Here is a 20,865-nt window from a genome sequence, read left to right on the forward strand (position 1 = left end):
ACCACGGGAGAGAAAACACTGGTGGCATTAATTATTTTTTTTTTTCTTAACGTGTCGCGGTTTCCATCCGAGGACAGGGGACTTGCTGGAGCTCAGCGCGGCCACAGAAGCAGAATAGCCTCAGGTCTCCCTCCCAAGCTTGCTGGGTGGGGAGAAGTCCTCGCATCGAAAAAGCTGGACTTTTCAAAACAGCTGACCACCCAGGCCAGGGAAGCAGATAAAGGAGGCCCAAAGATAACGACCTTGGGGAGGCCTGTAGACAGCATCTTGGGGAACCCAAATTCTTTTAAAAAATAAAACAACTCCACCCCCAAAAAAATCTGCTTATGAAGGGGATGGCATTATTTAAAGTAAAATATAGAAAGGCTTTGTCCTTACTTCTACTTCAAGCCGGGGGTGAGTGTACACCTCAAACACTACCCAGAAGCCTGAAGGAGCATCTCACAACTCTCTTTTCTTTCCTTCTTCTTCTTCTTTATTTAATTTTTAAAACAGAGATTCTGATAAAAGCAATGAATTTCCTAAGATTGAAGTGAGTGGCAGAGCTGCTTCTCGCCTGTGGACTCCAGGTCCAAAGCAGAATCACTTTATGGATCTGTAGGGCCATTGAGCCCTTCTCACCCTCGAATATACAGGCTGGAGAGAGAAGCTCTCACCTTGTGCATCCCAGATTTCCAGGGCCGGGATTTCCCTAAGTGCCGGGGCGCACGTCCAAGTCATAGGGAGCGCTGCTCAGCCAGGAGGCCTGAATGTGGCGATGGGAGGGGGCCGAGCCGGAAAGGACTCACCAAGAAGCCCCAAGGCCTTGAGCAACCCCTACGCTGATCCTCACGCCAAAAACTAAAGTTGCAATTGCAAAAACAGCAGGGAGGGATGCAGGCGCTCGTTGGAGACCTTGAGGCCTGTGCAGAGACCACGGGGCTCTTGGCTTCGCTGGCGCACTAACTGCCCGGCTGCGGGCCGCACCCGGGATTGTGGGCGGGGGCGCGGAAGGAGAAAACACGGACGCTTGTAGGTGGAAGAGTGTGAGAGAGAGCGGGCCTTGCGCGGGTGAGTGTGTCACGCACAGTCACGCAAGTGTGGGGGTAACTTGGAGCCCAGCACCGATCTTACCTCGCTGGAGGCTCCGGGGTGACGCCCCCGCGGCTACCGAATATCCCCTTTGAACTTGACATTCCAATAGGAATAGAGAGGGGCTGTTCGCCCACGCCGCGGGTTCCGGGTCAGCTCCGGGTGCGTCAGAAGCCACGCTCCTGCCTTTCCCTGCCCGATTCAAAGCCAAAAACTTCAACAGTAACGACAGCGCTTCGGGAGGGGTGCGGGGCTGCAGGGCCGTTTGCCGTAGTTCTCACATTCGTGAATTGCCCTAAATTTGGACTTTCGACCCTTCATACACACAACAGGTTTGAAATAAGTTCATTGTTCAACTTAACCTGGATCCCGCACTGGACCACCCGGCTTGTAATCTTTTTTTTTTTAATAAATGCTTTAATGATTTTTAACGACCCAGTTTATGTTGAATAACTTCTATGTGTGACTACAGGGGGTAAATAATTTATTACATGATGTAACCATTTACAATATAATACACTTTTTTGCAACCCTGTTTTGGTGTTTCTTCATTTCAAAAACATATTTATCAGGAGACTCGAAAACTGGAGGAGGCCCAGGTTATCTATCCCTCTGAGGGCCCCTTCGTGGAGCACACCACAGAGCACTTAGAAACCTCTGAAGGATGCAGGAGTTCAAGGAAGATTGTTTAAGATCAGCCAACTCAGCATTGCCCAGAAGTTCATAATCATAATAATCATGGCAACAATAATAATAAGTCCACACCAGCTGCACAGTGCTTAATGGTTTTCAAAGCACACCCACCCTCTTGTGATCCAACCACCCTGAAACCAAACGTGGGGAATGCGAGCTCTGAAGCTGAAGGACGATTCAGCCTGCTGCCTCAAATCCTAAAATATGCTTCTAATCTTTGAATGACTCTGACTTGGCCTCTTAATGGCCTGTGACTTTGGGCAAGTCACATTGCGTCTTTGAGCCTCAGTTTCCCCACCTGCAAAATGGAGGTCATGTCCACCCAGCTAAAAGGCGGCCTCAAGGAACTACCAAGGGACAGGATGCAGGAAGCACTTTTTCACTTGTAATGTCCCAGACAAAGGAATAGAGTTATAGCTATTGTTATCATTGTTGGTGGTGGTGGTATGTATTGCTTGGCTGCTCCTTCCGGCCTCTGCTCCTGTTTCCTTGGCCGCTGGCGGTGCAGCCTTCACACTTTCACTGGTGGCCTGACTTCTGCAGTAGCGCGGCTACACCTGCGACGAATCAATCCGCCCCGCCTGCCCTCAGCTCTTTCAAGCATATGCTGGGTCCAGCATGCCCCACGGAGCTCGATGTGGTTCCCAAAGAAGACTGTTAGCGGGGGGAGGTTGGTGGCCTGCAAGACTGAAGCCCTGCAGCTCCTCGGCATAAGCCTGAGCCCCAGCACGGGTCTGCCTCGCTCCCTCCATTCCTTCGGGCCCAGAAGCTGCTCCCCCAGTGTCCTGGTTCCCGGGAATGTGTGATTCTCCCCACTGCTCAGCTTTCCCCGAGGCAGGAGCCTTTCTATAAGGCTAGGTGAATTCCGTGGACTTGAGAGAGGTCGGTTTCTACCTTTCTCCTGGTGATGAAACGCGGGTGAAGTATCGGCCTGGCCGGACCGAGCTCCGGTCACCAGTTGGGGTGCCCTCTCCGCGGACGTCTGCAGGCCTTGGATGAGGTCCTGCCTCTGTGGGATGCTCGGTGGCTCTGACACACTCTGCCAGTTTCCCGCTCCCTTAGATGCCGCTCTTCCTGGGGCCCAGCCTCTCGGGGTTCGGGGCACCGCTACCACTAAGCTGCCTCTCAGAGGCGCGGGGATATGTGTATTGAGCTCTCTTCCGAACTTCTCAAATGAAGTCAGATTCGCTGTCACCCTCTTTCCCTTGCTAGAGTGGAGGAGTGGGATTCACTGTGGTCCGGAAGCCCTTTATTTTCTTAAATGGAATCTATCCCCAAACTCTCCCTGCTTGACCCAGCTCTTTAGAGATACTCTCTGGGGGTCCATATACCCCTCAAATCAAGTCACTTTGAGTGAGACGCGGCTTGGGATCGCCATGATGAACAGGTCGGGAGTTTGAGTTACACACAGACACACAGACACACACACACACACACACACACACACAAAACACCAGTGACATTTGGTAGCCTATCATCCCAAATTTGCTGCCCAGAGCAAGATTTTTAGTCTAAGCCTGATTTCTTGGAACTGATTTCTGCACGGGTCACAGCGTGTTCTGTCCCCTTTCCCAGCCATTGCTCCCCCATCTAAGTGTGTGGGTCGAACCCAGTGATCTTTCAGGCCAGGTCTGAGATTCACTAAGGGCTGAAAGGGATTGCGAAGGATGAAGCCAAAAGTCTACCTGACTCAGGTGACAACTGTTCCTGGCAACCAGGTCCTGAGGAGGCCCAGAGGGCTCAGCGGGGCCCAGGGTCACAGGGAGTGGATGAAGGAAGATCCCCTTGGACAGGAAGCAGGGCGGGCAGAAAGCAGAACTTTCTCATCTTCAAAGAAAGGGCGGGGGTGGGAGAAGAGAAGGAAAAGGAAACGAAGAAAGTAATACTGAAACTTTCCAACAGGAGCCGCATGTGTGGCCTGGGGTCCAGGTAAAGACATATATCTTGGGTCACGAAACGCGGTGGGAAATCCTCGGGGGGTGGGCTGGACCCGAAGGCTGCCTCCAGCTCCTGGAATCAGATGTTAACGGCGTTCGCGCCAATGCCAGCCGCGGAGCAGCTCAGAGTGAAACTGCAACAATCCGGGTCAAACTGAATTCGTTTGAGTCATTTTTCCCGAGCGACTCGAGCCAGCCCAGTAGAACTGACCCAGGCAGGGAGCCGGAGAGGGGACGGGGAAGGGAAGGGAAGGGGCGCCGCCCGGCCTACGGAAGAAACTCCCCGGTCCTCTGGATTCCAAATCCGCAAGGATGGAGAGCAAACTACCGTCTTAGGACGCAGCCACAAACAATTGACGTTTTCAGAATGGGAAGAAAACCCTTCCCCGCCCCCCAAAAAAAACCCCGCAGTAATGGCGATCTCTGGAGAGAAGAGAAGGAATTCTAGCATTATTGGAAAACTTCTAACTTTCTTTAAGGAAAATGCATTCATGATTAATGATGAAATTAAAGTGGAATTTTAAAACATGTCAAAAAGAAACAAAATAATTGCAGGAATCCTTTGGAAGGTAGCTGGACTTGGGGGCTAGGGTGTGCATCTCCTGAGGGCGTTTGATTTTCCCTTGGCGTCTCACTGTTTCCAGAAGCGCGAATCGTTTCGTAAAGCCTTTGTCGCGACTCTCTGCCCCCTCCGGGCTGAGGGGCAGCAGAAGCCCGGCCAAGGCCTTTGGGGTGCCAAGGCCGGAGGGTCCAAGGCTGGGAAAGATCGCCGGCGGAGGAGTAGGGCGCGGCGGCCTATCTGCTGCGGTGAAATTGAAAGTAGCCCGGGCCTGGGTTTCAGTGTTTTCCCGACTGAGGCCACGGACCAGGCGCCTTGGCGCCTGCCGTGTGGCATTAACTCTTCCTTGCTCTCCCCGGACCCGACGTGAGGGGCGTGTAGCGGTGAGCTCCTTGCTCCGGTGAATCCTTGGCATCTGGGGAGTCATTCTGGGGAACGCCGGCGGGGCGCGTTCATCTTTAAAATGGAGTAATAAATAACCATCTCCCTGCCCATCCTCTGCTCCCACGGTGGGCTTCTGTGCGGATCAAGTGACGACGTGTCACTGAGGGAGTGAGTGGAAGTGCTTTGGAACAAGGTGCAGCGTCATTTGCACCCGGCAGGGGTCAAAGCACAGGTGACCCTCCCCGGGAGACACCTTATTAGCTCCTCGGTCTCCCCTAACCGCTTCAGAATTCCAGCGAGTTTTTGCCTATTCTGGAAATGAAATAATGACAGGAACGCTTAGAGAAAACGCTCAGAAAATCGAAAGCAAAGAGGATGCCGGCAGGTGGAGGAGTGAAAAGGTTAGGGTGGGGGATGGAAATTGGGAGCGGGTTCAGCTATGGATGCTTCCTAGACTCTGACACTAGTGCCCACGAGTAAAAACGTGAATCCTAGGTATTTACTCCGGATTCAGTGGGATTCCTCTGTGACTCCTGCAAAGTCCCAGAAATGACGATTCCCTGAGCTGCGCGGATTTAAAATGCTTCCTGAGGGTGAGCAGCAAGGCGACTTCCGGGAGGAGCGAAGTGTCCTGTCCTGGACTGAAAACAAGTTGGGAAAATGAGCCCACGTTACCGGTTCCCCCAAAGCCGGACAGAGAGAGGCTCAGAGAAAACACGGCGTCCAGGAGGGCATGTTAAACTAAAAGTTTATAAATTAAAGGAAAAAAAATACAACGAATAGAACTTCCAAATTTCACAAATCTTTTTAAAGTTAATACTCTAGTTGAGTGCACAGTGCCCTTAAGGAGGCAACAAGCGGCGAGGTTGACACGAGGTTGACAGGATCACCTGCCTTAGGTTGCAGGGACAGGGATGGGAGAATCCTGGGTCAGGACGCAGGAGTCGCCGAGGCTAAACGGTAGAGACTGGGCCCAGCGGCCGAACTGCAGGGGACGCCGAGGAAAGGCCGGTCAAGGATATTCACATTGAATACAAAAATAACCATCATTTGAATACAAGCAACTGAAAAGTGCTACAAGTTTAACCTCCGAAAGAAAGAAAGGAGAGAAAGAAAGAAAGAAAGAAATGAAGGAAGGAAGGAAGGAAGGAAGGAAGGAACGGAGGGAGGAAGAAAGAAGGAAAGAAAGAAAGAAAGAAAGAAAGAAAGAAAGAAAGAAAAAGAAAAAGAAAGGAAGGGAGAAAGAAAGGTTCTGCGAAGGACTCCTGGGTTTCCTCTCTCCTGGTTCGGGGGCTCCCAGGAGCTCCCCCAGTTGGTCGCAGCCTGGACCTCCGAGAGGGAAGATGCGGGGCCCTTGCCCTGCCCTGTGTTCAGAGGCTACCTTCCATACATTCAGCACCCAATCAGGCGCCCCCACCCGAGCTCTGACACCGGGGAGGGGTGGGGAGGAGGGCCCGCAAATCAAACATTTCATGGTTCAGTGAACCCCTAGCCTGGGGCTCCTTGGGGCTGCCAGGGCTCTAAACCCCTTTGTAACAATTGCAATTTCCAAAAATAATAGATATGTAGATACACATAGATTGGTAGCATGGATACCATGAACTAGTGTGGCCTAGCGCACGAAGCTCCCGGCAGGCCTGAAATTCTGGGATTCAGGCTTGTGTGGTCTCCAGGAGTTCTCTCCTCTCTGGGAAACGCCATCCCCAGGCAGACACAATCCAAACCCAACATTATGGTGGTAATAAATAATGTCCAAGGGCTTCCAGCAAGTGGGGCGGGGGGTAGGAACAGGGTCCCTAGGCCATAGGATGCCTCTGTTCAAACTAGAAAAAGGCGCCCCCCTCTGGGTAGACCCAGTCCCGCTGCCAGGGCGCACGTCCTGGAGAGCAGAGCCAGGGCTGGATTTCATCCTCCACCTGCCTCCTCCGCGGGGCGCCCCAGTACAGGGCACAACCTGCACAGCCATCAGCGCCCGTCTGGAGCTGGGGCGCGGGGATCATTCGCTGTCTCACCCCAGGCCGGCTCACTGGGTGCCCGCGGCGGCCGCACACGTGGAGAGTGCCCAGCCGGGGAGGCAGTAATAGGGGTAATAGTAGGAGGGCTGCAGTGGCAGCAGCGAGGGAGGCCGCAGCACCTCTCCGGGCAGGTACTGTCTCTGGTCGTCGCGCACCAGCACCTTCACTGCCACCTTCTTGGCGGCGGGCGCCGAGGCCAGTAGGTCGGCGGCCATCTGTCGGCGCTTGGTCTTGTAGCGACGGTTCTGGAACCAGATCTTCACCTGCGTCTCGGTGAGCTTCAGCGACGCGGCCAGGTCAGCGCGCTCGGGCCCGGACAGGTAGCGCTGGTGGTTGAAGCGGCGCTCCAGCTCGAAGACCTGTGCGTGGGAGAAGGCGGCGCGCGAGCGCTTCTTGCGCGGCTTGGGCGCCACGGGCTCCTCCTCCTCCTCTGCGCCGCCCGCGGGCCCGCCGCCGCCGCCGCCGCTGCACAACGTGGGCACGCGTGCGCCTCCTGTGCCGACGCCGTCGTCCTCGACCCTCGGGCTGCGGTCGCCTGTGGACCCAGTGGGAACAGAAACGAGACACTGTCAGTGCCGCAGAGGAGTGAGGTCCGGCCTCAACCGCTGTGGTCGGGGTGGGGGGCGGAAATACCCTTTCATGCCGTCGGAGTGGTGGGGAGGGCCTGGAAGCCGCGGGTCCTGGAGGCAAGTCTTAGAACCCTGTCCCACTCGCTTCCTGCAGCTAAGCTTGTTGTGAGCCGGCAACGAACTCAGCCGCTGTATCAATGCTGTGCAGCCAAGATCCAGCTCCTTGCCCTCTCTGGGCTCCAGGATCCTCTCAGCAATGTGGGCATTGGGCCTGAGCATCCTCCCAAGCCTTCTCCGCCCTCAGCCCTCAGCCCTCAGCCCTGGGGTTCTAGGTGGCGTTTCTGATACCCTCCTTGGGTTCACCCGTCTCCCCACACTCAAGCTCACACACGCATCGTCACAGCACACACGTGTTGGCTGCGCGTAAAGAGAAAGTGGGGAGACGGATCCTGGAGACAGAAGTATTCTGAGTCTTACGCCCCCATCCAGCTGGAATTGTGGGAGGACTATGGCAATAGGCTGAGCCAAGGCCACGGGTAGGCTTCTCCCTCTCTCTTACAAAGGCAATGAAAGGAGGGCTGGGGTTGGGGGTAGAGGGGTGTCCCTGCTTCGAATCCTTGGACACTAATCTGAAGCCAGCTCCTCTGCCTCTTCCGCACTCTCCCCGCAGAACCCTAGCAGGGAGGTCCAGCACTCTGGCCTGCAGCAGATAATATTTGCTTGGGGCCATCGTGAGGCCTACCGCACCATCCAGCCGACGGGGCAGGCACGGGGGTCTTTCTGACCAAATGACGTGCCAGCTCGTGGTTGAGGAGGTTCCTCCCCCTGCTGAGTCTGGGATGACCTAAATCAAGCCCCTCTGCCTTCAGCTGGCTGCAGGGTTTGCCTCCAGCTCCTGGGTCCTCAGCCCGGCACAGGTCTCCTGGGCCTGGGGTCTAGGAAAGCTAAAGAAACACTCCTCCCGAAGCTCGGGCTCGGTTGGCCTTCAGCCCACTTGAAATTATCCCTCGTTACCTATCTTTGAGCTGCGGGGCGGGCTCTGAGACCTTGAGCTGGGAGCATCTCTGATCCCTGGGCCAGGGCCCGGATACTGGCTACCCGAGGTTTCTGGGACCCTCGCTCTTCCCTTTCCTCGATTTTGGAGATTTGGAGACAGACTCAGCCGAAGTCACTGGCAATGGACTGAAAGCCAAGGTGCAGTGGTTCTCTCCCAGTCTGGTCTAAAGCACACTGCCCCACGACGTCGTCTGAGGCTTTACCCCAGGACGCAGCGTTCTGAGGAGTTTCTTGGTCCTCTCTCGGGCTCAGTTGCCAGAGGCTTAGAGCAGCCCGCGCCGGTGCGCAGAGCTTAGGGTCTTGGCTAACCCGGGGGGCCCAGGGAACAAGGTGCTAACAGCAGGCCCACCCCCTCAGCCCGTCCCCCTTCCCCGCGAAGCCTCAGCCGACCTGAGACGCTGGCCGACATCTCACTGTCGCTCCGGCCCGCGGCTTCCTCCTCCAGGTCCTTGGCTGCGGGAAGCTCACAGACCGGCTGGCCGAGGCCCAGGGTCGCCCCTGCACGGCAGGCCCCGCTGGCCCCCGGCGGGTCCGCGCAGCGCCGCCCGCCCTCGTTCTCCTCGCTCAGTGCCGAGTCCGAATCCCAGCCGCCCGGGCTCTCCGTGGTCCGCCCCGCAGCCGTTCTGGTCCCAGGAGGCGACGCCAGCAGAGAGTCCTCGGCGCCCCCCAGTGCGCCCGCGTCTGTCTCCCCAAAGAGCCGCCAGCAACAGACAGCGGGCGCCGCTGCCACCGCTGTACCGCCGGGTACGGGGCGCCCCTCCGTCGCGGGCAGCCCGCCGCGCTCCTCTTTCTTGTTGAGGATCGCCTGGATGGAGAAGGGCGTCAAGGTGTTGGCGCCGCGCACAGCCATCTGCGCCGCGGGCCGGAGCGGCCGGCCGGGCGGGCGGCTGGGGCGCGGGGCAGCTCCGAGCTGAATGTAGCGCGCGGGCCGCCGCAGCGCGAGTGAGCCCCGCGAGCGAGGCCCCTGCAGCCCACTCCTGGGCTGCCCAGCAGCCTCCGCCCCCCTCTGGCCCCGGATCAGCGCCGACCCTCACCCCCACTTCCGAGGCCCACCCCGCCCAGAGACCCCCTCCCCCCCAATCCAGCGCCAGAAGCTCTCCTTTCGCAGCTCAGCTGGATTATCTCATCGCCTCGCGCCCTTAGGGGCGGGCCGGGGTCTGGCCCTCGGAGGACGTGGGGGGAGGATCAGTGAGGCCCCTCTGCGGCTGCAGTCCCCTCCTGAGCGCCTCCGGGGTGCACGGCCCGAGTCACTTTTTCTTTGCGCCTCTGTCTCTTCCCCGCCTGCAGGATTTCGCTTCTGGATCGTCGTCTCCTTTCCCTGCTGGGCCGGCTCTTCCGGAGCCCACCCCCAGCGGCGGCGGCGGCGACGACGGCCGCTGGATTCCGAGAGGCGCGGGGCACCCTTTTACCCCCTGTCTTGGTTTTATCTGTTTCTTCTCTCTTTCCTTCCTCAGAGTTCCACCGTAGCCCACCCCCCCCAACCCCCTGCCCGGGTGTCATTCCTCACTGCTGAGGGACAGCCTCAGGCCACGCCCCTTCACTGGGCTGTACCGGGAGCTGCCGGCCGCCCATTGGTTGGCTCCGGCTGGACGACGTCGACTTGAACAGACAAAACGGGGCACGCTGCGCGGAGAAAGTCAGGGTCTGACTTAACCCCTTTCCTCCCAAGCCTGGTCCTCGAAGCATCCTCCAGCAACAGAGAGTCTCACCCACTTAGACACGCTAAAAAAACACGATTCTTACCTCTACAGATGTAGCCACCTATTCTAGCACTTTTATGGAACACGATATTTAGTTGACTCAGATCTGGGAGGGAAACCCAAAGTTAACGCAGTCCCATAAAACGCGCGCGTAGTTTCTGTTCTCTAGGGAGGTTTATAGATTCGAAGAACGAAATGCTTCTTCTTCTCCCCTTATACTTTGGCGGATTCCTCACTGGAATATTAATTCTTTTCTCTGAAATAATACGTGAATTAAAATCACTGTAGAAATAGATTTCTTTCCTCATCGGATTTTGTTTCAATTTCTATAGAAGAATTAAAAAGGAAAAGATGGTAGAGATAGAGCTAAAGTCAGGAGAGAAATTAGAGGGCATCTTTGGGAGAGTTTCTGGAAATTGCGGGGTCATTTCCCTGAGCTGTCAAAACTGAAGGCACTTGGAGTTTGCTAAATTTTACACGAGGAAGAAAATTGAAACTTTGTTCTTTAAATACTCTGTTACTTGTGAGTTGAAAAAATATGTTTTTGTTTAAAAGAATATCTTGGAACTACCATAGTAAAGATTCTGAACTGATGACATTAATGCGCTTTAAAAAAAAATGAGTAGTGCATTATTTTATGTAGTAGAAGAAGCCAGGATAAGAAACACAAATATTGTGGATATCTCAAAACATTTGTTGCCTATTTATATTATTTATTTTTAAATGAAGAAGTTGCTTAAGGAACATATTTCACTGTCTTCCGTAAATTTTACCAGAGATTTAAATTAAAACCAAATACACAATTTGAACCATTAAATACGTTTAAAGAACTGTGATTTTAATTTAGTAAATTGCTGAGATTGGTGTTTTTGGTGCCACTAAAACAAATAATGTTCGCCCTTGTAGCTTTCTTTTTGGTGGTTCCTTTTCTACACCTCAGGATGAAATACATTAGTAGTTTTCAGGATCAGTGGGGGGGCTTCGCAGCATCTATACTTTCCAGCATTTCAGCCACGTGATGCTCTTTTGCATCCCAAATACACTGCAGTGCACATCCTGTAGTGTATTTGGGCGGGGGAGGGCCTCATCCTTGAAGAGGTCATTGCCCATTTATAGCTCTTTACTACTACTTCAGTTTTGAGGGAAAGATGTTTAAATTTGGTTTCAGTAGGTGGCAAGTGTAAGGAACGGGATGCTCTTCAGGCCCAGAGGGGGAACAGAACAGATGCTTAAGAGGTTTCAAAAGAAAGCTGTCCTTTCCTTCCTCCCGCGGACCTTCATTTATTAAGTTACACCCCTCTCCCACCACCCTAGACAATTTGTTGTTACTCTCTGGGGGCGAGTTGAGGAGGAGATTGATTGACACAGGTCACCCAGAAGGAGAGAAACGGGCAGGTGTGAACTGCCTGTCACAAACAGCCATCCCTTTGTGGGGTTAGGACTTGATGTGGACAAATATAGAATGAGTCCGGACACACAGGCAGGCAGAGATGTTTGCGGGTTGAGTGACTGAGTATTAGAGTGAATTTGGGGGCTATACAAAGACTTTCTTGAATATATAACCACCACTTAGTTGTCCCCCCCGCCAATTTTTTTGAAGAACCCCAAATCAAAGTAGAATATACCCCTTGCCACAAGCTTGTGTAGAGGTTTTCAAAGCTTAGAAAGATGCAATTCGGTGACTTTGAGTTGTCCGTTTTTTGGTGTGCGCCCGGGGTATAAGAAAGTGGCCGCAGTCCGAGTCTTCAGGAGGCTCACAGAGAGGGAGGCTCGTGTCATCTCGGGCAACTGCGGCGGTTAGTCAATCTTTAGGTCTGGGGAATGGCTGCAGGCAGGGCCGGGAGTTGGGTGTTGGCAGAGAGTAAACACACGGGTCTGGAACTACCACTAGAAGCTGTTGGTGGGGTTGGGTGGGAATGAAAAGGCTTTGGGGGCTGGTGAGCGGAGGTGGACGGATGCACAGAGGCTTCCCCGGGTACGTGCAGAGTCAAGGCCGGCGAGTGGGGGTGTGTGGCGAGGACTCAGCAGGTCAGCGCATGTCGCAGGGCTGGAGATCGCGGCGATAGGGGCGCGCCGGGGCCCCGCTTCCAGTCCATAAAGGGCGATTTGCTCCGCGCTTGACCGAGAGCTCCGGGGAACCACGGCTGCCTGACGGCGCCTGAGGTTCGGTGGGCGCCGAGCTCCGGCATGGGCCGGCCCCGGGAATCTGCGGAGCTCCGGACCCCCCTCGGCCGGCCAGTCTTCGAGGGGGCGCTAGGCTTGCTCTGCGCCGGTGCCTTCCTCTCCGGCCCCTCGCTCAGCTCTGTCTTAATCTTCCCCTTCTCCTTTCCGACTTCCACCCTCGACCTCCCCTTCCTCCTCGGCAGTTTGGTTCCTGCGCGCCCCCTACATGCCGTACCCTCCAGCCCCGGGAGCAGCCTCGAGACGAAGCGCTGCCGGATGGTGGGGCTTCCGCGGGCCGCGGCGCAGCGCAGGATGAGGGTGGGAGAGCCGAGGGCCCCGGGAGGAGGCAAACCCCATTACTCGGGTGCACGCCGCAAGCTGCTACGCACGCTCTCGCGCTCCCGGGACCCGCGTCCGCGGGGATTTTCCTGTGGGGCCACCGCGCGCAGCGTCCCTGCCGCCCTCCACCTGCGCCCGGGGCAGGATGGAGGGAGATCCGGAGAGGAGACCGTCTCCTGTGCCCAGAGCGGCCCGAGGGCGAGCGCCAGAGGCTGTTTTGCAGTGGGAGGCCAAGCGCGTCTCAGACGCCAACGGCGGTGACCGAAGTCACCTGCTATCTCTTGGCCACGGTTTCCAGTCCCTTAAAACGAGGGTTTTTACCCGGTGCTCTCCGATGCCGTTGCTAAGTTGCGCGAGTTGACGGGAGGGGAGAGCAAGCCGGTGCTGGCTCGCCTGGTGGGAGCCTGATCCAGGCAGGCCGCGCTCGGCACTTACCCTCTGTCCCTATCCACAGGCTCCCGAGGGCACTCCAAGCATCCGAAGAATCCCAAGCATCAAGCAACACGCCACTTTCCCGCCAGCAGACACTGGCTCCTGGGTTCCTAGGTCATCCGTTTTCAGACCCCACCAGGATTTTTCACGTACGTGGTCCAGGTATATCAGACCATTACTATAGGCCGAGGTAGTTTTATATTTAAACAAATGTTGCTCACCAACAATGTGCCAGGACCGCAGCTTATTGTTTTCTTTAATCTACATAACCCTGAGGGTGGAGTGAATAGAAGACATTATTATCCCTATTTTACAGATGAGGAAACTGAGACTCATGGAGTTTAAATGATTTCACCATCAGTAAGCAGCTAATTCAGGATTCAAATCTGACTTTGTGTAATGCCAACCCAGCTGGGTTTTCTATTCTAACCGCTTTTTCTCATAAACCTTCACGTTTATTCTCATTAAATGTTTCCCATCGTCTTCCTTACTTATGCTACGCATTCATCAGAAAAGGAACTTCGAACTTAAGGAAATCAAAGAAAGAATTTAGGCAGGAAAATCTAACGATTTTTTCAGTTTCGTACCTGTGAAAATAAAGAACGCTAAGGCCTGTGGATCTGAACCTAAACCTTGTTATGTAGAAGGCAAGAAATACGCCATTGTTATTCTAATTAATAAACTAAACCATGTGTAGAGGGAGACAGCAGGTGATGGAAGTTCCGTTGAGTTCAGAAATATGGGGACATGGGTTTTGCTCGAGGCTCCTGAGATGCTGCGATACGTCCTCACGAAAGACATTTTTCCTTTGGAGCTAGTTTTCTTACCTGTAAAAAGCCAGATTTGGAAATCACCTCTCAGGCTTAAAAAGAAAAGTACCCTTTTCGCCTGGGTACAGTGGAGGACGAGCGCCACCTAGCGGGCACCTCTGAGGGATGTGAGGATACCAAGGTAAAGAAGTAGTGTGATAAGTAGAGTCAAAAAGAGAATGTTGGTTTCATAAAACGGAATGTTTTTGCTCCTAGTTTTATGTTTCCACAGTCTCATGTTGTCAGGGATATAATAACCGAGGAGTTCCATTGAAGAGACTCAGCCAGACACAGTCCGGACCCCCACTGAAGACTCACCTCCCTCAAGGGGAGGGGGAAACGATGGGGCGGTTGCAGTGGGAGCCCAGAGATCTCCTGGTCTAACATCTCCTTGATTTCTCTCTGCTAGCTCCGCTGACTGCCTCTCATGCAAACTGGACCCGGGAGCCCGCTGGATGGCGATATAAGGTACATGCAGTCTGTGAGATTTACTGGAGCCATAGGCAAGTTTTTCATTTTTTTTCAGAAGCTAACTTTTTCATGAGACTAATTGGGGTATTTCACCCTAAACATCAATAAGTTCAGGCATTGCAAACAAGTCCGTCTTGTCTCTCAGATTTTGTTTTTTCATTTGGGTTGTCAGTTAAGACAGTGGGTGGATGATGATGCTATTTGACGGGGCAGTTAAGGAGAAGAAGGAGATCTGAGTGGATAAAGGGGAAGACACTATGTGCTGTTACTTGTACTGAGTTTGAGATGCTTGTAAAATAACAAGAAAGTCTTCTGAATTTACTGTATTCCTGTCTCTAAGTAACTATCCTGGGGGACTACCCTTTCTGTAGTCTCTTCCTATCTTTCATTTTAAAATGTTCAACAAATATTTGAGTGCTTACTGTGTCTCAGCTACTGTTCTAGGCTCTGAGGCTCACGGCCCTGTAAGACACTACTCTCAATAGGCTAACATTCAAGTGGAGAAATATCATCAAGAAGCAAATGCTTGCATAAAGCAATAGAGGAAACATCAGATGGTGTAAGTGCTCTGAAGAAAATTAGAGTGATCTGACAGAGGGTGATTTGGGGCTATTTAAAAAAAGAAAAGAAAATTTTTTTAATTTATGTTTTTATTTCAGTATAGTTATATTAGTGTCGGGTGTACGACATAGTGATTTGATATTTATAGAGATTATACTCAATTTAAAGTTATTATAAAATATTGGTTCTATTCCCTGTGCTGTATATTACATCCTTGTGTCTTATTTATTTTACACTTAATAGTTTGTACTTCTTAATCCCCTTCCCCTATATTGCCCCTCCCCCATCCCTCCACCCACTCCTCTCCCCACTGGTAAGCACTACTTTGTTTTATGTATCTGTGAGTCTGTTTCTGTTGTTATATTCATTTGCCTGTTTTATTTTCTAGATTCCACATATAAGTGAAAACATACAATATTTGTCTTTATCTGACTTACTTCACTAAGCAGGATACCCTCCAGATCCATCTATGTTGTTGCAAATGGCAAAATTTCATTCTTTTTTGTGGCTGGGTAATATTCCTCTGTGTGTGTGTGTGTGTGTGTGTGTGTGTGTACACACACCACATCTTCTTCATCCATTCTTCTGTTGATGGACACTTAGATTGCTTCCTTATCTTACCTATTGTAAAAATGCTGCTATGAACATTGGGGTGCATGTATCTTTTCGAATTAGAGTTTTCATTTTCTTCACTTATATACCCATATGAACGATATGGTAGCTCTGTTTTTTAAAAAAAACTTTTATATTTTTATTTATTTATTTATTTATTGGCTGCACCGTGTGCCTTATGGGATCTCAGTTTCCCACCCAGGGATTGAACTTGGGCCACAGCAGTGAAAGCCCTGAATCCTAACCACTAAGCCATGACGGAACTTCCTCTATTTTAATTATTTGATGTTAGGTGATATCTCATTATAGTTTTGATTTGCATTTCTCTGATGATTAGTGATGTTTAGCATCTTTCCATGTGCCTACTGGCCATCTGTATGTCTTTGGAAAATGTCTATTCAGGTCTTTTGTTCATTTTTTTTTTTGTCCATTTTTTAATCAAGTTGTTTGTTTTTTTGATATTGAGTTTTATGGGCTATTTATATATTTTGGATATTAACCCCTTATCGGTCATATCATTTGCAAATATTTTCTCCCATTTAGTAGAGTGTTGAGACTTACTTTTATTTATTTTTATTTTTTTAAATTAATTAATTAATTTATTTATTTTTGCGGTACACGGGCCTCTCACTGTTGTGGCCTCTCCCGTTGCGGAGCACAGGCTCCGGACGCGCAGGCTCAGCGGCCGTGGCTCACGGGCCCAGCCGCTCCGCGGCAAGTGGGATCTTCCCAGACCGGGGCACGAACCAGTGTCCCCTGCATCGGCAGGCGGACTCTCAACCACTGCGCCACCAGGGAAGCCCTACTTTTATTTTTAATTAATTATTTTTATTGAGATATGTTTGACATATAACTTTGTATAAATTTAAATTTTTTTAATATTTAACTATAGTTGATTTACAATATTGTGTTAGTTTCAGGTGTACAGCTTCAGATTCCTTTCCATTATAGGTTATTACAAGATACTGAATATAGTTCCCTGTGCTATACAGTAAATAACATTGTATAAACTTAAGGTGTACTGCATGTTGAATTGATACATTTATATATTGTAAGAGGGTTGCCCTTGTAGGGATAATTAGCACCTACACATATTTATTACTTCTTTTTTTTTTTCCTTTTTTTTTTGCGTTACGCAGGCCTCTAACTGTTGTGGCCTCTCCTGCTGCAGAGCACAGGCTCCGGACGCGCAGGCTCAGCAGCCGTGGCTCACGGGCCCAGCCGCCCCGCGGCATGTGGGATCTTCCCGGACTGGGGCACGAACCCACGTCCCCTGCATTGGCAGGCCGACTTCCAACCACTGCGCCACCAGGGAAGCCCTATTACTTCTTTTTAGTGGTTGGAATAACTAAGACCTAATCTAGCAAGTTTGGTGATTATAATGCAATATTGTCATCTATGTTCCCTATACTGTGCATTAGATCTCTATTATTTACTTCTCATTGCATCCCCCTTAAGCATCTGTCCTATTGCCCTTCTCATTCCCTGATAATCACATTTACTACCAGAGATTTATCTTTAAATAGAAGATACTAGAATATGTTTTTATGTCGGTGTAAGTAACCCAAGAGAGAAATATAATTTTTTTATTCCAGTAACCCAATTTTTAAAAATTTTTATTTATTTAATTTTTGGCCACACCATGCAGCATGCAGGATCTTAGTTCCCTGACCAGGGATCGAACCCATGCCCCCTGCATTGGGAGCACGGAATCTTAACCACTGGACCCCCAGGGAAGTCCCAAGAAGGATAACTGATAATGCAGGAGAGAAGAGAAAACTGCAAGTCCTTGAGAAAGAGAGCAGTTGGTCTCTGGTAAAAGAGAATGATATAGATGCTTTTAAGCTGGTTATTGCGTTGACTGACAATGACGTAATAATAACCATGGCTGGTATTTACTGAGCACATACTATGAGCCAGGTAAGCAAATGCTTAATGCTTATTACTTTATTTAGTTCTCTCAACAAGTATGAGGCAAGCTGAGCACAGAGAGTGGGGCAGGGAGGATTAGGGGGATAGGGAGAAGGTGCAAAAAGCCGTTTGGGACAATGGGAAGGGAAGAAATCAGGGTAGTTAGGTGGAACAGCTGAGCAGGAGTGAGGGTATATTTGAGATTCATGTCCATGACCTTAAAGTGTGACCAGTTAGCACAGGTGTGTGTTTTCTCCAGCAACATTCCCTTGCTCAGGGAAACAGAGACACACAGATACACACACACACACACACACACTCACATAGCATAGGTTGGGTAGATAGTTGGGCTACTCAAGGCGGGGCCATTGCTGGATCATTAACAAAAGCAACCAGGAATTTAAGGCTGTTTGTGAGGGAGGGCTTAGAATCATGGAACCTAAGCTGGATCAGGGCAAAAACAGTGACTCAAGGAAAGTGATTGATCGATTTAGGATCAATGGATTAGAAGTCCTGGAAGAGTAAAACACTTGCTGGAGTCTGAGTGTGAGTATTAGGGATGTGAGTTGGAAAGAGGAGTGGTCATAGATTTAGGTACTTAGTCAAGTTCCAGAGGTCCACAGGTTATCAGTGACACAGAGGTCAAGGGTGATGCTGGTGGGTGGAGCATTGACTCCTGGGACGCTGCCTGACTTCCCCTAGCTCCTGACACAGCCGACTGACTCCTGATGTTCCTCTGAAACCCCTCAAAACCTTCACTCCTGTTCCTCCTGCCTACAGGCCGTCTGTCCTGTTCCTCATTGTGGAGACCCCACTGACCCACCAGGTCTGGCAAAGAACACAGAAACAGGAAAATGCACTATTTTAAAAAGATACTGTTCTCCACCTGCCTGGCTCGGCTCACATGTTACTTCAGTCCTAAGTCCTTCTGGGAGTCTCCCATCCCTACCTGTTGTGACCTTTTCCTTCTGGAAACAAGGAAACCCTCAACTTTAGAATGATTTGCCCATGCCCCCAACCTGAGCACTTGTCTTTCATTCAACCGACTCATCTGGGCAAGTTGCCACTCAGTGATGATAAACAAAGATGTGTGATTCAAAAGAGTGGCCTTTTTAGAGTAGCATTTCTTAAATTACAACCCTTTGCAACCCCTTTTCACATTTTTGCCCTCTGTGTGAATCCATCTATAATCTCTATTTACTTAATACCTTTATTTAAATGACTACTTGCCTTCCTTCCTTTCTCTCCTTTCTTTCTTATTGAAGTATAGTTGATTTACAAAGTTGTGTTAATTTCTTCTGTACAGCAAAATGATTCAGTTATACATATGTATACATTCTCATTTTTATATTCTTTTCCATTATGGTTTATCACAGGATATTGAACATAGTTCCCTGTGCTATATATTAGGAGCTTGTTGTTTATCCATTCTATAAATAGTTTGCATCTACTAATCCCAAACTCCCACTCCATCCCTCCCCCACCCCCCTCCCCTTGGCAACCACTAGTCTGTTCTCTATGTCTGTGAGTCTGTCTCTGTTTTGCAGATAGGTTCATTTGTGTCTAAATGACTACTTTTTAAACTTGAAAAAAACTCATTTTTAAAAGAATGTTTGTATAAATAATATAAATAATGTGAATATGTTCATATATAAATATACACATATATGAAGCATCATTAACCTATTACCAAATATATTATTTAAAAAATATATGTATATAATGCTGATAGAACTGTGTTGATACACTAGTTCAATATAATAGGATGCTGAAGGCTCTGGGCCTGATGTTGGCTCTCTGTCATAAGGACAGATTGACAAGAGCTAGAGAGACATTACAGCATGCCAGCACCAACCTGAGACTTTCTCTCTGATGTAAATAGAAAGACTAAAAGGGAATTGATCCAACAGAAATGTGTAGGAAAGTTCCCCGAAAGATGTATGCTAGAATGCTCAAAGCCTCTTTTCCCAGTTTCCAAGAGGAGGATAAGTCAAGTGTTGTACATTCACAGCATAGGATACTACTCAGCCATGAGCATGAGCCACTCCAAGGCTGAAGGCAGCTGTATGGACGAACCTCACGAACACTCACCTGGGTGTCCGCAGTGCCTAGAATGGGCCTAGTACATGATAGGCTCTTAGCAGATATTTATTAAATGAATGGTCTCTTTATTCTCACACAACCTGAGATCAGAGGTACAGGTATCAGAATTTCTATTTACAGATGAGGACTCTGAGACGTAGAGAGGCCAAGTGATTTATTCAAGGTCACACAGAGCACAGCTGCTGCATCAGGATCCCTGCTAAGGCAGCCTGCTCAGTAAAATGTGTTAGCTCTCTAACCTTCCTCACTTACACAGCTGTTCCCTTAGTCTTTTAGCACAAATAACATATTTCAGCTTCTTTTGTTGTTGTTAAATCATCTTCTGAGGCCTAATTTGGAGATGTTTATTTCCATTATAGGATATTTTGGACTGGGTTTTGAAAGGAAAAGGGCCAGAAGACTGTGCTTTCAGAGAAAGGGGTTTAGGATAGGGGGTAAGCTTACTGGAGAGATTTATGTCTAGGAATTACAGCAAACTCTGTCATTCTGTCTGATAAGTGTGGCTAGAAACAGGAAAGGGAGAACAGGATATGGTGGTAGCACACAGGCTTAATGGAACATCAAGTGAACAGATGGGACTGAGCTGTCCTGGCAACTGTCAAAGGAAGAAGCTTGAGGAGCGATCCCTGCAGAAAAGCAGGTGAACCAGGGCTGGAGACACGTGCTTCCTGTATGTTCAAAAAGGGCTCTTAGTGCAGTATCAAAAGCCCTCTCTTTAGAATCAATCCATATTTAGCTCAGAAGGAAGTAGGGGTCTGGGGGGCTGAGGGTGTATGAATTTATTGAGACTTGAATTTCACTTAAGGTTGTTTTTTTAAAAAAAAATTTAAATGAGCTTATTTATAAAATAGAAATAGACTCACAGACTTAGAAAACAAACATGGTTATGAAAGAGGAAAGGTGGAGGTGGGGGAGGGATAAATTAGGAGTTTGGGATTAACATACACACACAATATATAATAGATCATCAACAAGGACCTACTGTATAGCACAGGGAACTTTACTCAGTATTCTGTAATAACCTATATGGGAAGAGAATCTGAAAAATAATAGATATATGTATATGTATAACTAAATCACTTTGTTGTCTATTTGAAACTAACACAATGGTATAAATCCACTATACTCCAATATAAAATAAAAATGAAAAAAGTCTGAAATGACCAATTATATGTCCTTTTAAACTTCAAGAATGCTTACTTGGGAAAGAATCTTTTTGAAGGATCAGAGGACCCCCAAGTGACAGGGATGAAATGAAAAACAATGTTTGACGGTAAACAGAGACACATGAGCCCAAAATAGGAAAAGGCAAATTCTTGATGAATACTTCTTTAGGGATGAAAAAAATGTTATTTGACTCTTTCAAGTAAGACTTGTTGAAGAGTGACAAATTGTTTTCTGCAAATAAAAACAACTTTGAGCTTTGATGATATACTTATTTTGAAAGAATGACATTTGCAAAAAAGCATGGGACAGATTC

General features: G+C 49.8%; 1 protein-coding gene across 1 annotated transcript; it reads right to left on the reverse strand.

The window, feature by feature from the left end:
• Nucleotides 1–5,387: 5,387 nt before the first annotated feature.
• NKX3-2 (NK3 homeobox 2) lies at nucleotides 5,388–9,162 on the reverse strand. Its single transcript, XM_082611620.1, has 2 exons — nucleotides 8,675–9,162; nucleotides 5,388–7,194 (listed from the first exon to the last, which is right to left on the reverse strand). The coding sequence occupies exons 1-2, from the start codon at nucleotides 9,132–9,134 to the stop codon at nucleotides 6,668–6,670; spliced, it is 987 nt and encodes a 328-aa protein (XP_082467746.1). The 5' UTR covers nucleotides 9,135–9,162; the 3' UTR covers nucleotides 5,388–6,667.
• Between the last annotated feature and the right edge of the window lie 11,703 nt (nucleotides 9,163–20,865).

Source organism: Mesoplodon mirus (genome assembly GCF_964341445.2).
Source record: "Mesoplodon mirus genome assembly, chromosome: 2".
Lineage (NCBI taxonomy): Eukaryota > Metazoa > Chordata > Mammalia > Artiodactyla > Ziphiidae > Mesoplodon > Mesoplodon mirus.